This window comes from Atheta coriaria, unplaced genomic scaffold (assembly GCF_025399875.1).
Source record: "Atheta coriaria isolate IRGN ID8LTWV9N9 unplaced genomic scaffold, Caltech_Dcor_3.1 hic_scaffold_6_pilon, whole genome shotgun sequence".
Lineage (NCBI taxonomy): Eukaryota > Metazoa > Arthropoda > Insecta > Coleoptera > Staphylinidae > Dalotia > Dalotia coriaria.
The window spans coordinates 3,507,006-3,522,033 of NW_027045448.1; the positions used below are offsets into that span (position 1 = coordinate 3,507,006).

The 15,028-nt window shown below is 35.9% G+C and overlaps 3 protein-coding genes across 8 annotated transcripts in view; 1 reads left to right on the forward strand and 2 right to left on the reverse strand.

The window, feature by feature from the left end:
* The window catches only part of LOC135794876 (band 7 protein AGAP004871), a 31,135-nt gene that overhangs the window by 5,079 nt on the left and 11,028 nt on the right, over nucleotides 1–15,028 (reverse strand). For all 6 annotated transcript variants that reach the window (XM_065306350.1, XM_065306348.1, XM_065306347.1 and 3 more), the window contains 5 exons: nucleotides 7,059–7,165; nucleotides 1,384–1,456; nucleotides 861–943; nucleotides 528–787; nucleotides 274–454 (listed from right to left, as the gene is read on the reverse strand). In XM_065306350.1, coding sequence (XP_065162422.1) covers nucleotides 274–454; nucleotides 528–787; nucleotides 861–943; nucleotides 1,384–1,456; nucleotides 7,059–7,165 — 704 coding nt within the window. The remainder of the gene's footprint in view (nucleotides 1–273; nucleotides 455–527; nucleotides 788–860; nucleotides 944–1,383; nucleotides 1,457–7,058; nucleotides 7,166–15,028) is intronic.
* Nucleotides 1,546–2,750, reverse strand: LOC135794875 (leucine-rich repeat-containing protein 70-like). The gene has a single exon (XM_065306345.1). It carries the CDS (start codon nucleotides 2,720–2,722, stop codon nucleotides 1,709–1,711), a length of 1,014 nt encoding a protein of 337 aa, XP_065162417.1. The 5' UTR covers nucleotides 2,723–2,750; the 3' UTR covers nucleotides 1,546–1,708.
* Nucleotides 5,065–6,454, forward strand: LOC135794874 (leucine-rich repeats and immunoglobulin-like domains protein 3). Its single transcript, XM_065306344.1, has one exon. It carries the CDS (start codon nucleotides 5,314–5,316, stop codon nucleotides 6,370–6,372), a length of 1,059 nt encoding a protein of 352 aa, XP_065162416.1. The 5' UTR covers nucleotides 5,065–5,313; the 3' UTR covers nucleotides 6,373–6,454.

The window sequence follows — 15,028 nt, forward strand, 5'->3', positions numbered from 1 at the left end:
CAAATGCAAAGTTTTGTCTTGTACGCAAATGCCTGGTTATTGAATGCCACTCTTGATGCATTTTCATTATCGTGCACGCGACGAACAGATATAAAAAAGTCACATTCATACAATTGTAACCACCATGTATTGAATCAAATCCAAACTTCACTGAAGCAACAACTAGAACATCACCGGTTTGATATCATGGTGATTACAAAACCTCAATTTCAACTCAAATTAGCCACCACAAAACTATACGATATCATGCAAAAACATCTAGTTTTGTTTTACCTGCAAATAGCGGAGTTGAAGCGCAGCGGGAGAATCGCCTATAATCTCGGAGGCTTCGCGAAGAGCGCGTGATGCCTTCTGCTCGCCCTCGGCAGCAATGACTTTGGCACGTGCCTCACGCGAAGCTTCGGCTTCCGCCGCCATCGCACGTTGTAGTTGCACCGGCAAACGTACATCCTTGCTGCAAACAACAATTGCAAGTTCAGAGTGGCATAGTTTCACTCCAGAATATAAAATAAATATAATTATCTCACATTTCAACTCGTTCGACGTTGATACCCCATGAATCAGTCGCTTCGTCGAGTAGGGCCTTCATGTGCTGCGAGATGCTCTCACGTTCGCTGAGTATCTCGTGCAAAGGGCGCTGTCCCATGATGTTCCTTAATGTAGTCTGCGCCAGCAAGCGAGTCGAATGATGTGCATTTTCTACATTGGCGATAGATACTGTTGCATTGGAAACTCGATAGTAGACTACAGCGTCGACCGACACCGTGACACTGTCCTTTGTTAGAACCTACATTAAAAAAGAATTCCTGAAGTTTAAGACACACTGGGACACACTTCGGCGACAGTGCAGGATGACTAACCTCTTGCGGCGGAATGTCATATGTCCTTGTACGCAGATCGACTCTTGCATAAGCATCAATGCATGGCAAGATGAAAAAGATGCCTGTTTGCAAAGACAAAGCAAGTAAATACCAGGAATAAAATCAATATCAGTAGAAAGGTTTCATAATGGTGATTTAATCGTGACTTAGAGTGTTATATAAAGGAAGATATAGGTGATATAGATTCTTTCTTGAATTCAATTCAAGAAACAAGAAAGTCATGTAAAAATAATTATATTTTCACTAAAAACTTCGTAGACGAAGTCGCCAGCAACAAATGAGGCAAGATTGGGAAACTCGTACCATATAAACAAAATTGGCTCTGTTCTTCACGATTTATAATTCTTTAACACAATTGACCCCAACATAACCTAACATACGAGTAAAAGAAGGTTTGAAAGGTTGTATGTAATTGGTAAATGTTAATAAACGTAAATGTTAGTTCAAATAAAAAAAAACTGTAATAGAAACAGGTGGAAAGTTATGAAAATTATGTACGTACCGGGACCTTTAGCGCCGCCTGAGAGCAGACGACCGAGACGGAATATTACGGCGCGCTCGTACTCCTGAACGACCTGAGAAATCAAATTTTAATAAATTAAAAAAACGTTCTCTTTGAACCAAATAAATTGTACACAATTCTACCACCGAATGAATTTACATATTAGATATGAAATTTCAAACTTTATTAGGTTCAATGTGATGCATTATTTGGGTCACTGACAACTTAAACTTGACATTAAAACCCCCAATATCGTTACAACGGCATACGATCATCATTTTACAATTCAATCAACATACGTAAACTTAAAATTTATTTCAAAAATTTAAAATCTTCGTTCAATCTCCAGTTTATCTTCATAGTACTGTTTCTGTGCTTTAAATGCTTTATTGATTGATTCCCTGGCGCATTCCAAACCTCTTCTGATTGCAGTCATGTCAACACTGTTGCTGGCAGCCCATTTGCGTATTTTACGCAGGCAATCGCAGTCCATTGGATTCATATCAAGCATCAAGTCCTTTACGCTGAGATTCGAAAGAAATATATCACTAATGCAAGTGAGCATATTTTCATTCAAAGACAACCTCCCCAGTTTGACACCTTGCAAGGTAGTGTCTGAAAGAGCAACAATTTTATTCTGATCCAACCAAAGTGCCTCAATTTCGTCGATATTGCGGAACGCCAGAGGATGCACGTCGTTAATTTGATTTTCGCTGAGCCACAACTGAATTTTCTGTTTACGTGTCGATGACTCGGCCAGATGTTTCAACGCATCCTTGGGCAAAGATTTCACCTGGTTGCGGTCCAAGACAATGCGGTATACCAACGGTGAATTTGAGAACCAGGCCGGATCAAACTTGGTGATACGATTGTCGCTTAACTCCACCGTTTGTAGCTTGGGCATGTTGTCAAATGCACTACTGTCCACATCGCTGATTTGATTATTCGTCAAATTGACGCGTCTGATGTTGAGGTTATTGAAGACACCAGCCGGTAGTTGTTTAATTTCATTGTCGGTAAGATCGAGAACACGCAACTCGTCGCTACCTTCAAATGAGCCAGGTGCAATTGATTTCAAATTGCTATTTTTAATCATCAGAGTGTCTAGTTTTTTGAGATGAGCCAGTGCTCCATTGCACAGCTCGTCAATCTTCTGATTTTCGATTTCCACTTTGTATGCGTCGCTGAGGTCAGTTTTGGATGTGAGTGTCACTATCTGCGGGTCATTTTCGCTGCCGGTGTAAATCGTCGCTTTTACATTTTCGAACGGATTACAGTTTTTCAGTGAAGCACCGAATGAAACTGCAACCAGTGCGAACAGAGTTACGATTCTATACATATTATAGGCTGACTGATGTAATATTTATTCCAAGTTTGTTTATATACAACTTTAGTATCAGATGAAATTTATAATTAATGCTATATAGATAACATGTAACCCTCAATTCTCAGAACGGCTGACCGGCAAAAGTTCGTAAACAAGCTTATAGACTCTGATAAAAAAAGTTCTTATAATTGAAATGCAAAATACTTCTCAGAAAAGTGAATTAAAAACATATACACATACCTATATCTGTAGGAATAAAAAATAAAATGAAAAAAATCTTGATTTAAGAAAACAGTAATATTTTCTCTAAGTACTCGTAGCTACTAACTATTGCTTGCTCTAAATTACTTGGAAACGCACAATAATCATTAGGTTTTTCCCAATTTAATGTTGTATCAATATACACAGCATCCAAATAATTTCACGAACATCAAAATAGTACTTAATTGATACGTTCATGTTTACATTGAATATTTGCACCACAATTACACGCTGTACAGAGTACAATTGATTTCAGTATGCTCGAGGACTTCAATGATCATTTACGAGTGACTTACTCGTATGTACACTTAGTAATGAGTAATGCACCGTGGCAGCAAGGTTAGCAATAATCGTACTAATATTTACACACAATTATTTGCAATTATAAAATAGCCACCATTAGCTGCAAATTAGGTTGCAATTACACCACGACATGCAATGCCAAGAGTTATAGGAATATAATGTAATTTTGATTACGAAGCCAAGATATGTATAAAAAATAAAACAACAAACAAATATAATGCTTGTGTAATTATCTCGGATATTAATACATATTTTGCGTTAAATTATTTATTGTCTTGTAGCACTTTGAGGAAGCCTGGCGCATTGGTATTTACAGTCTGGATAGCCTCTTGCGTAAATTATGCTGCCTTAATTGCAATTCCTAAAAGCAACGCGGAAATGTGTACCAGCGCGGAGAGAAAATATGCGACATTTATATGGGCATTGTATTGGATATTTGCGGTTGGCTGCTGAAACTTGTTTAATCTCTACATTTACAAATGCGAACGGATAATGCATAGCATGTTAATTTGTTATAGGTCTTCTTTATCAGAAAGACGTTTAATCAATACCCAAAAGAAAAAAACAAAAATAAAACAAGAAATCCACAGATGAATACGAAAATGCGTCACAAATGGCCCACTTTCTCTTTCTCTTACGATGCGCATGGTCAAAAAACATCACAAGACTGCATTCGCATCGTTAACACCATATATTACTGTATCGCCGTAATAATAAACAACTACCTATATTTTTACTCATCACCTTTCTGTATAAATAATTTTTGTTCGTAAAGTGTTTGCCATATTAAAAATTCATCGAAAATTTTGCAATTGAATGAAAATATTTGACGAATCATTATCAAACGTATGTGCAAGCCTATGACTTAATTGTATTACGTAAACTGTTAAAAATCTATCAAACAAAACGATTAAGCGACGCGAGTGCCTAGACATCTGATGAGGCAATAAGTCATTCGCAATGTTGGCTTCAAACGCGTCGAACAACTGCGAAATCAAAAGGGCGACCTGTTGATTCTGGCGTCAGTGGCAAGAAATTTTTATTGATTTTCAACCATTTTTGTCACATCCCAGCTATATAGTGAAACACACTTCACTTTTCCAATCCCTTCGTCATAGTTTCTATAGTGGATCTACAAAATTCTATTTTTTAAAATAGAATTTAGATGTGGTTGATTGAAATAGCAAAACCATTGATTAAAATTGATTACAATTACAAATTATTACTTATCCGCTATTACTCAATCAAAATTCACGTTACTGGAGGTATTTTAACGAACCAACCATTTCCTAGCAAATAGACATTGTATTTTATTTGGATTAAAATTATAATTAATTAAAGAGTTGACCTTGTGCACGCAATTGTGTACAAATGAAACATCCCAAGTTCATAAATATGTATATAAATTAAAAATCGATGACTTGAGCACATTTAGCAAATATGACACCATAGTCGCATTCGCCATTGAAATTATAATTAAAACTTAACATTGTGTATAGCGTACAGGTTGAAAATTAATTCCACTCAGAAGCAATAATATAATTCGCTGATGCCTCTTGTGGAGCCAACAGACCGCATCACCCGCCGAGCGTACGCCATTCATTAGCGATGCTAAGACGCGCATACGACCGCACATAAATAATCTATTATACAGTCACTTCACAACATCTTCACATGTCGCATGCCGCACCATACAAAGTCTATGCATGTTAACGCGAAGACAATTTCATACTCGTTCGGTATTATTAACGTGCTAAGTTATGTACAAATTAACCTTTCGTTAATATACTCGAATCCATAAAACACACTTGTTGTTCACCAGCACGCAGCACCAGCATCGTCTTAGCAGAGCGCATTGCTTCATTTCCATTTCGCAAATTGCCTGCTAGCCTACTCTCATGGCTGTCCCTGTGCTCGTCTTGAACACGTCGTGTTTTACCGGCTACGACTTCAGTCGACGCGCGGCTACGAAGAGTGAACCATCAAACTCAAGATAATCGCGAACCACACCAACCAAGTGGTGCTCACCGGTCAAAATAATGCAAAGTTGGCAATTTTATTATGCGTTTGCTTTGTGCACAACGTGCATCTTCGGTGGGTCGTCCTCTGCTGCATCAACTGTCCCGTATAAACCTTCACCAGCATTCAACTGCAGCGAACCCTTTCGTAACGTGACGGCTCTAGTCTATGCCGATCCTAATCCGGATGCCAACTTTACACTATACACCATTCAGGATTATCGCAATGAGTTACAAGCTGTCTATCGACTGGATTTAGAGCCGATAAACATCATCCCTAAATTGTGCAATGGTTCTATTACAAAATTTCCGCTCATGAGGCATCTAAAGCTGGTGCTCACTAGCATCGGGGACATTGAACCTGGATCATTTGAAGACCTTCCCAAGTTAACCCATCTTGATCTCAGCTACAACAAACTTCAAGTTATCGATCGGTACATCTTTAATAATCTTCCATTAACTGAACTCAGACTAGCAGGAAATAAAATTTACAATATAGATCCTGAAGCATTCGACAACATGACGAGCCTCGCTTTGTTGGATTTGAGTTTTAACAAGGTGCAATATATGGACGAAATGTGGTTCAAAAATACTCCAAAATTGACAACCTTGAATTTTATCTACAATTTGATTCCTGCTCTGGAAGCGCACAGTTTCAAGCACCTGGAAGGCACTAAAATGACTGTGAATTTGATGTTTATGAACAACAGCATCACCAATATCCATCGCGATGCATTCAAAGGCTTGAAATCAATGGGCAAGCTATGGCTCACGGGTAATAAGCTGCGCTTCATTGATGACCAATTATTCAACAACGTGAGCGCCATTGATGCGCTAAATCTGGAAGACAACGAGCTATTCTGTTTGTCCGAGCGATTGCTGAAGGACACGCGCGTTAAGGAGATCCATCTGTCGGGCAATCCCATTATTTGCAACTGCATGACGAAGTTAGAACAATGGAGCGTGCAGACCAACACAAAGACCTACAACAGCGCCAAGGATCTTAAGCGCTGCGGAGTGTCCTCCAGGTTTATTCAAACAACTACAGCAAAACCTGAGGGTGTGCTAGTCGAATTATAGTTATTCATTCGAGCAATTCATATTTCAATTGTATGTATGTTTCTAAAGTTAGATTTGTGAAATAAATTTTTGCTACAAAGGGTCCAGGTGAATTATTTGGGCAATGTTGGCGAGGGAGTGTCAAATATATTATGCCACAATAAGCTGTATGTCGTGACTTTGTTCAAATTCATAAGACACCGGCTTGGTGATGTGTCCAGAGGTATCCCCCATTATCCCACGATGATATTAAGGCTTGATAGCAAAAACTGTGTCCGTACATCAGAGGTTTATTTGTCCACATTGTTTACTTATCATTGTAAGCTTTATGCTGCTTCACGAAGTGTTTTGTAAATTTAAATGCTTTTTGGCGCACTAAAGTTTAATGTCTGCCGAGAACAATAGTATAAAGTTTCAGCTTAAAGTTAAAGTTAAACAAAAAGTAGCAAACGAAATTCCTATCTAAGATTGATTTACTAATGGGTTGTTTAATGACTTATTTATAAATAATATTAATACTAGTTTTGATCTTCCCAATATTAATTCAAACCAATGCATAAGATTTTCCTTTTAGAAATCTTGTGATACATCCAGGCTCAAACAACTAACCATTTCGTCTTCATACTACCTTTCCTGTTTCACATGATACTATTTCGTTTGGCACTGTGATTTTTAGATCTTCACTACAGTTGAAGTTAAAAGCTTACCTTGAAGCAAATGAAGAGCGAAAATGGCATCGTGAGCACGACGAGGACCCATGATAGGCCAGTAAGGATTTTCCCGCAAGTCTTCGATTCCTCGACGACTTGCTCAGCTGTAAAAACAAGTAGAAAATTAATTATAAGTTCGGGTTACAGAATCCAGTAACCTATTTAAATCTAGCTTCAGCTGGTGATATGTATTGTATAGAAGATTTTGAGGCAAAAGCATACTTTGTAGAATATTTAACAAAACTTCAAGTAGCAAGGCACGCAATCAATTATAAAACGCGGTGGCAACTGCTCTACAAGTGGCATTTAAATGACAATGCGGAGTGATTTGACTTATTCTAATACCCGATTTAAATATATTATAAAGTTGTATTCCAAATCAACAACGAATTGATGTGATCATTAAAAAAATTCCATCGAATCATTGAAAATACGATTCGCAAATACAAAGGTTTGCATTATTCCAGTGCCCGGGCGGCATGCCGTCAGCGTCCACGCCGCATGGGAGTAATAGATATAAACGCGAAAACGAAAGAGATTGTAACGAATTCAAATTTACATTTACCTGTTCGTGCCTAATTTACATAACAACGCTAAAATGCGCCTCGTGCAAATTTACAGCGCCACACATGGGTGTACATCGATCACGATCTTCTGATGACAGTAATGATAAATAGATATAAATATGTACCATCATCGGAGAGGATCAAGTTGTATGGCGTAACCTCAAGGTGATATCAATCTAAGTTGTAGAAAAAAGGCAGAGTTGCTATATGCGTACCACATCATAACTTCTGAGGCAGTTTTCTTGGGCATTAATACGAATAGGAATTTTAACAAACATTGTGATTTACTATTGTTATTTACTGATTATTGAAGTTGCTATTTAATTTTTTAATGTTTTATTAATAAATTATTGTGATATGAAGGTTTTCCTAAAACCTGAGTTCCGCGCAGGTACCGACACAAAAATACCCACATATCAGATATAATATCACATATTTTGTTTAAAAGTTTAGTTATCCAGACATGGCTGAAAAGTCTATGAGTATATACCCTTTTATTCCCTTTTTAGGAGGTTTCTAACCGATCCCAAATATAAAGAAGCCTTCACGACCACCAACGGTGTTGAGGAAGTTGCCGAAGCGTGCAGAGCGGGCGTTTAATCTTATTACTAAACATACGTATAGTAGGAATGTATTTACAGGGAAATTTTAATTTTCCGTCATATGAGCATTAAGGCTATATAATCCAATAATATGAATCTAATTCATTTAAATTTTTGAATTTTAATTCATTTTTAAAAAAATCGAAGCAAAGGGTGTCGCTAGTGTCGCTGGTGAAACGCGCTCTTTATTTATTAATCGGTTTACTAATTAGTCTCAGAGCAATTTTGGTATTATTTCCATTCAACAGGTAAATGAAACCAAACAGTGATTAATGATAACTCATGTACAGTAATTAAGCAAAAAACAAAATGAAGCAAGTTTCCCAATATTACGTCATTAACTTCAGTGCGGAATGAATTCATTTGTCTCGTATTAGTGTTGTTTTCACACGTGTCTGAAAATCATTTTCGGGTTTATGATGCTTCCGAGGACTGATAGCGATTGATTATTTCCTTCTGTCAAACAAATGTGGATCTACCGCGTAAATCAATATTGAATTGGCGTTATCATACTATCGGGTTAATGAAAATACAGGGAAATACTCGAAACTAAAGAGTAACTAAGAGCGTTGAAATAAAACAAGTATCATATACCCAGTAACTTTGCCAGTTTTTAATAGTAGCTATGAGAGGAAAATATGAAAGCCGTTTAGAAATTGTTACCCTCACATTTGCAGCACTTTGGATCGAACGTGCAAACTCCAACTGCGCGTTTGTCCCCTGACACACCAACGCGGCAATAAAATTTTCACTCAAGTAGACGTTTGCGAATAACTTGTCATAACCTTTTCTACATTGTTGTGTACTTACTTGCATTTAATTATTAAATTATTAGAGCAGATAAAAAATTTTCATTGCATATTTAATTTTTTTTAAGAATTCTGGAAATTCTTTACATAGTAGAAATCCTGTACATACATGTACCATTCCACTACCAATAAAGGTGAATTGAATAGTAAACCCTCGATCTCACATGGGGAATATATTAGTACCAAGTTCTAATCAACGAAATAAAGAAGAATTAAACAATCAAATTTGGAATATCGGTGCTTGACTGTAATCATAAGTTTCTCTTATTCAATAATTTTGAAATAAAATAAATACGTTAGCTTTGAATATGGAATTTCTGTGAAAGAGTTGGAAATAATCGGTACCCGACATATATCATTCAGCTTCACACTAATAGCTTTATTCCAGAGAAAACCAAGGTGCGGTTTTGCGGTTTTTTAAAACTAAACTTTAAAATTGCATGCAGTAGTACAATCTCGAGATTCGTTTATACATATTTTGGGTACAGTTTAATTCATATAATAATTTTATAATACGTTTTACACGTTTCTAGCGCATAATCGTGAGATGGGATCATGACCGCTATTACGTTATTATTTTAAATTAAGAATTGTGCACAACTATTATATAACGTAATGAGCAGCGTAGCCTCATTAAATATGATTAAAGTTACAGAATCAACCAAAACCCCTAATGCTGGTGCATTTCTCAGCTACATTTTAATTGTACTGCGACTGGTTGCCTATAATAATTTAACGTATTTTAGTTTGAGTTTGAGATTTATATTGTTCATATTGCAACAATCTCAACTTTTGTTGAAAATAGAAAGGCGTGTTTGTTCCTCTTGCCAGGTTTGAGACTATCAAACCACATACAATAAACGTGGCCCATTCATTGCGTACTCTTGGGACTTGTACACGACGTCATGAAATTCGCAGTCTATTAGGAAGGATAAGTATAAGATACGCTAAAAGCTAAACTGCTAAAATTATAAATTACGAAAGTTAGTTTTATAGTACACTAGGAATTAACTTTCGAAATTTTATCATTTATAAATACCAAGTCAAAAGCGTTGTGCAACTTTCACCCGGCAGATATTGCGTTTTAACAAATGTTGAAGTCTTGTCATTCGCACTCCAACCACGCCAAGGGTATGAATGCTGAAAGGATTTGCGTGAACACGTCACTTTTCATTCAAAACATTCAACATCCAACTTCAACTTGCTGCCCATGTCCGCTACTCCCTTAATTAACAATTGGCTAAAATGTTAAACTGAAATTAAACAAGCTTAGAGGCGTACTAAATAATAATTAGAAAAGTAGCTTCTATTGGGCACAATTTTTATACAATAGTAGGAAAGGAGCAAGATGTGTGTAATTTATTTCCCGCATGTTCAGGAATGTTTATGCTTACATTAGTATGCATATTTGCACGGTGTTGCGCACTCATGCGCGAGATTCGTTTGTTTCGAGGGTCCAGTATAAGCCGACAATTTAAAGAATAAATAATACACTAGTCCCCGGAAATGCACCTGAGCGTCCTTTTTGCACGATACAAAGCGGAAAACGAGGCTGCAAACTTCAGAAAGAAATATCATACTTAACTCGGCGAGGTTTTATTCGCGAGTGCCCCAGAAATGAAAAATCCTTGTAATATTAGTCTATCTCAAATAAAATTTACAACCAAATAACATTTAGCCCCCTTTAGATGGTACTAAGAGGAATATATACATTAGCAAAAACCGGTTCTATGGCTAAAAACATCCCAATAAACATATTACTCTATTCACGTGTTTAGGTAGGATAAATAGAAACCCATGTCGGGTCGATCAAGTCGGTCTCAGCAATTTCAGAGTTTAATATCAACTTACTAACTATTTACAATAACTATGCAAAATAAATAAAATTATCTGCGTTCGCACTCTTAACTCTATCAGCCGGTTGATATAGGTACTAACTCTAACCTAACCTCTACGCTCTACACTCGGTTAATCCAACGAAATTTATGCTGAGGTGGTAGGACTGCGATGATACCGGACGTTGCAGCTTTCCCGATATAAAGTTATGATTGGTGGTTACTTGCAAATAACAATACGTAGTAAAGCATTCCGAAATCATGTAGAAATTAAAATATACCTACTATAAAGTTTACAATACAAAAATCTATATCATTTTGAGAAAACTTATAATCCCAGTTGCGTATTCGTATTTCGCTCAGTTAGCTAAATTCATCTAAACATACACAACATTTCAAACCGTAAATAGTGATATTGGCATTGTACACCACAAATGTATTGCATGATAATTTGCTACCAGAAGAACACTTCAATAGGTATATATGCCCGTCAAATTAAAAAAAAAGAATCTTGAGAGTTTCACAAAGTTTCTTTCATTTCTGAAAACCAAAAATTGACTTATCGGAAAAGCAGGTGAAACTGAATTAAATATGAAAAGCTCGTGGACTTGCTTGTGACATTTCGATCAGGTCCGAAGGCAAAATTGACCCAACAAAAGTTTGACTTGTTTCCATCTCAACTTCTTAGAGTAGTTTTACCACCCTGGCATTTCCAAGCCTCTTTTGGGTTTGCGTAAAAATGTTTTTGAAATATTGACTAACGTAAACAAATGTTTACCATCTTTATGTTGGAGAAAGTCATTTGAGAAATGCGTAAAATTAATCATCAACCAAAATCGACTATTAATTGTGTCTTAGTGCTTTGGAAGATGGCATTGCCATGACACGATAAGATCACAAAGTCGGCGCCGCGTCTTGTTCGGTCGCGCCCAAAATATCATAAACAAGTCATTGTCATGTACGCTTACCCTACACTCCACTATACCATCGCGAAAATATAAAGAACAAAGAAACACTTTTCGGCGTTGGTCTAATAGTTGTTTGTATGGTCAACCATAGTAGTGGTCTATTGTTATTCTAGTAATCTCCCTCGCACGAAGCTACGCTCGACTCATATACTTACTTCGTTATTGATCAAAATTTGCAAGTAATATAACTATGTTTGCAAAATTAATAGTTAATTGTTATATATAACAGATGAACTATTAAAATTATGGAATTTTATTTGTCGGTTTTACGCTTTTCCATTTCAGTTGCGAACGTGACAATAGTCCCAGTCCCGGAGGAGTATTGCCAAAACAGCGTGCGTGCATCCAATGTTAATTGTTGCTCTTGTAATTAAACACGCGGTTTGTAATTGGAGAGCCCGTCCCGAACTGAAACGTGATGCTTTTAAACACCGCACGCTAGCGATCGGTTCACTAAAGAGGCCATTGTGTGTGTTGGTTCATACTGCGCCATAGTAATCGGAAATGGAACGAAGATAAATGTTTGGGCCATATTTTCCCACTCGAATGCGGGAAAAGAATTATAACGTCAGTTAGTATTTGTACGATATATTAAAACTAGCGACCCGCCCCGGCTTCGCACGGTTGCAATACTGATACTAAATACACTACAGAAAAACTGTGAACGTTGTGGTATAAAATATATAGCCCATGTAATTAAAATCGATCCAGTAGTTTTGATTTATTCATTACTGCCCCTGGCCCGCACGCGTTAAATTTGGAGTAAAACAATCCCCCTTTCCCTATACCATGAAGATTTCCTGCTATCTTTGGAATATCTAAATTCATACACTACATTTTTACTTATTTACTTTTCACATTTTATAGTATGTGCCGCAGTAAAAAATATCTAAATTCTTACCATTTAGAAACAAAAGATAATCAACAATCATAAAAAACAAAATATACCTATTCTATTCAGTTCTTTTTTTTTTTACTGAAATACCTCTAATTTATATTTTAAAACTACTATCATACAATTATTTATCGTAACTTACTTATAATTACTGATACGTTGTCGCGCTGAAAAGAACGTTTTTATTACCTAAGTATTGCTATTTTCCTCGCTGGAGAGCTCCGATATAATAAACGTGCCCGATCGCTGCGAAATTCAAAGTGCTACAGAGAAAACCGCGGCCGGCCGGTACCGCCGAAAACGCTACGTCCGCAATTTTTAAAAAATCCGTTGCGTAGTTTCAAAGATTTAAGCATACAAAGGGACAGACAGAGAAAGCGACTTTCCTTCTCCAAACAAAAACATCAACCGATCAACTTCAACCCACACGTACACCCATGCACACGTCTGTGCTTAGGGGGGGGAAGCTACGAAGCATCGCACAAAGAGTAGACGGCAGAGTTTACAACATCATATTAGAAACCTCAAAAATAACAGTACTTCTCCACTATTTAATGGATGTTATTATACATACAAACCTTCCTCTTGAATTACTCTATCTATTAAAAAAAACCGCATCAAAATCCGTTGCGTAGTTTCAAAGATTTAAACATACAAAAAAAAAGCGACTTTACTTTATACTATGTAGTGATACGCATGGGTAGAATATGATATCCGTTGTCAATCCAATTTATTCTATTTTTAGAACTTTTATTACGTTTTGGAAGTATATATCCATTAAGTAAAATCGTGAATCAAACAAAAAAATCATACCAATAATATCCAAAGAAAAAAATATGTAGTTTCAAAAAAAATTAAAGAAGCACGCTTTAATTGGACTAAAACGTTAAAAATAATAAAATTTGATACAAGTAAATGTTAGAACTTTAGTTTTTAAATGATAATTACTCTTTGAAATGATCGAGAATATTAAATTTTCGATGGAAGAAAAACTTTATTAAACTTACTTACATACTTATACTTTATTATTATTTATTAATTTATTTTTTGAGGATTGGCAGGCTTATTTTTGAGTTTTTCTTCCATCGAAAATTTAACATTCTCGATCATTTCAAAGAGTAATTATCATTTAAAAACTAAAGTTCTAACATTCATCTATGTGACAAAATAGAGCTTTTTTAAATAGTAATTCATAACTTTTATATTGTTAAAGTAGATAGAAACATATTATTTTGTTTCAAATATTCTCCAAATAATGCAGTTTATTTAATTGCATTTAAATAACGATGTTATCGGTCGTTTCAATATAATATTAATGATTTTAGCAAGTAAAATCATCGTAGTCAAATGCTTACCATATTATAACTATTGTTTATTATTGTATTGTCATCTATCCTTCATTCACTTCCAAAATTTCAAATTATTTAAACTTCAGTTGATGAAAATTAATTCCATTAAATAGATATTTACAGGTAAAACTAATAAAAAGCATGTAAAAGGAACAGACAACAAAGACAAAATAAATTTATAGTTCAACGATCCCATAACAAGCAATAAGCTACATGGGTTTCAATATATTGGGTATCAAAGGATATTTCCTACTACGGATACCACCAAACAAAACTCGGTGTAAGTGCGTCACCTATGCCTTTCTAAAAAGTCACACATCAGCGCATCAACCCACGATAGATAATTTTAGACTATCTACGTAGCATCACAAACCTACAAATACCACCACCAAAAATACAATATATCCACACAGGGTTGTGCTATCAACTGAAAAATCAGAAACAGAAAAAAATGATAAAGCTCGTTAACGGTAGGTAGTATTATAGTAAATGGTTGAATTAACCCCCGAAAATTGTCACGAGAGTGCAGTGAAGATGAGCGACAACAGAGCGATTATCAGCGTGACGTCATTGATTGACGTGGTGACAATCTTTTAAGCGCTTTCAAATGGAAAATAGCATCGATCCAAATGACACGCCAAGTAATGACGTCACTTTATAGTAAAAACCTTGGCATAATTTACATTCCAGGAACTCGTAACAGTTACACCCACCCGATATAACCACTGAAACGATAGGTTAACTCAAACATAATCATGCGCAATGTTTGTTAAATTGGTCAAGAAATCAATTTAAAATGACGTGGATATCAAGTATTGTATATTGGAATGGGCGTATACCAGTTATGTATCTACACCGTCAATAACATTTTTAACATTAATTTAAAAAAAAAAGAGAAATGTTAATATTTTTGTTTATTTGTATTAACAAATAAACAACATAC

Bases quoted from the DNA above. Each gene is read 5' to 3' on its own strand.
- LOC135794875 (XM_065306345.1), bottom strand. From the start codon at position 2,722: ATGTATAGAATCGTAACTCTGTTCGCACTGGTTGCAGTTTCATTCGGT.
- LOC135794874 (XM_065306344.1), top strand. From the start codon at position 5,314: ATGCAAAGTTGGCAATTTTATTATGCGTTTGCTTTGTGCACAACGTGC.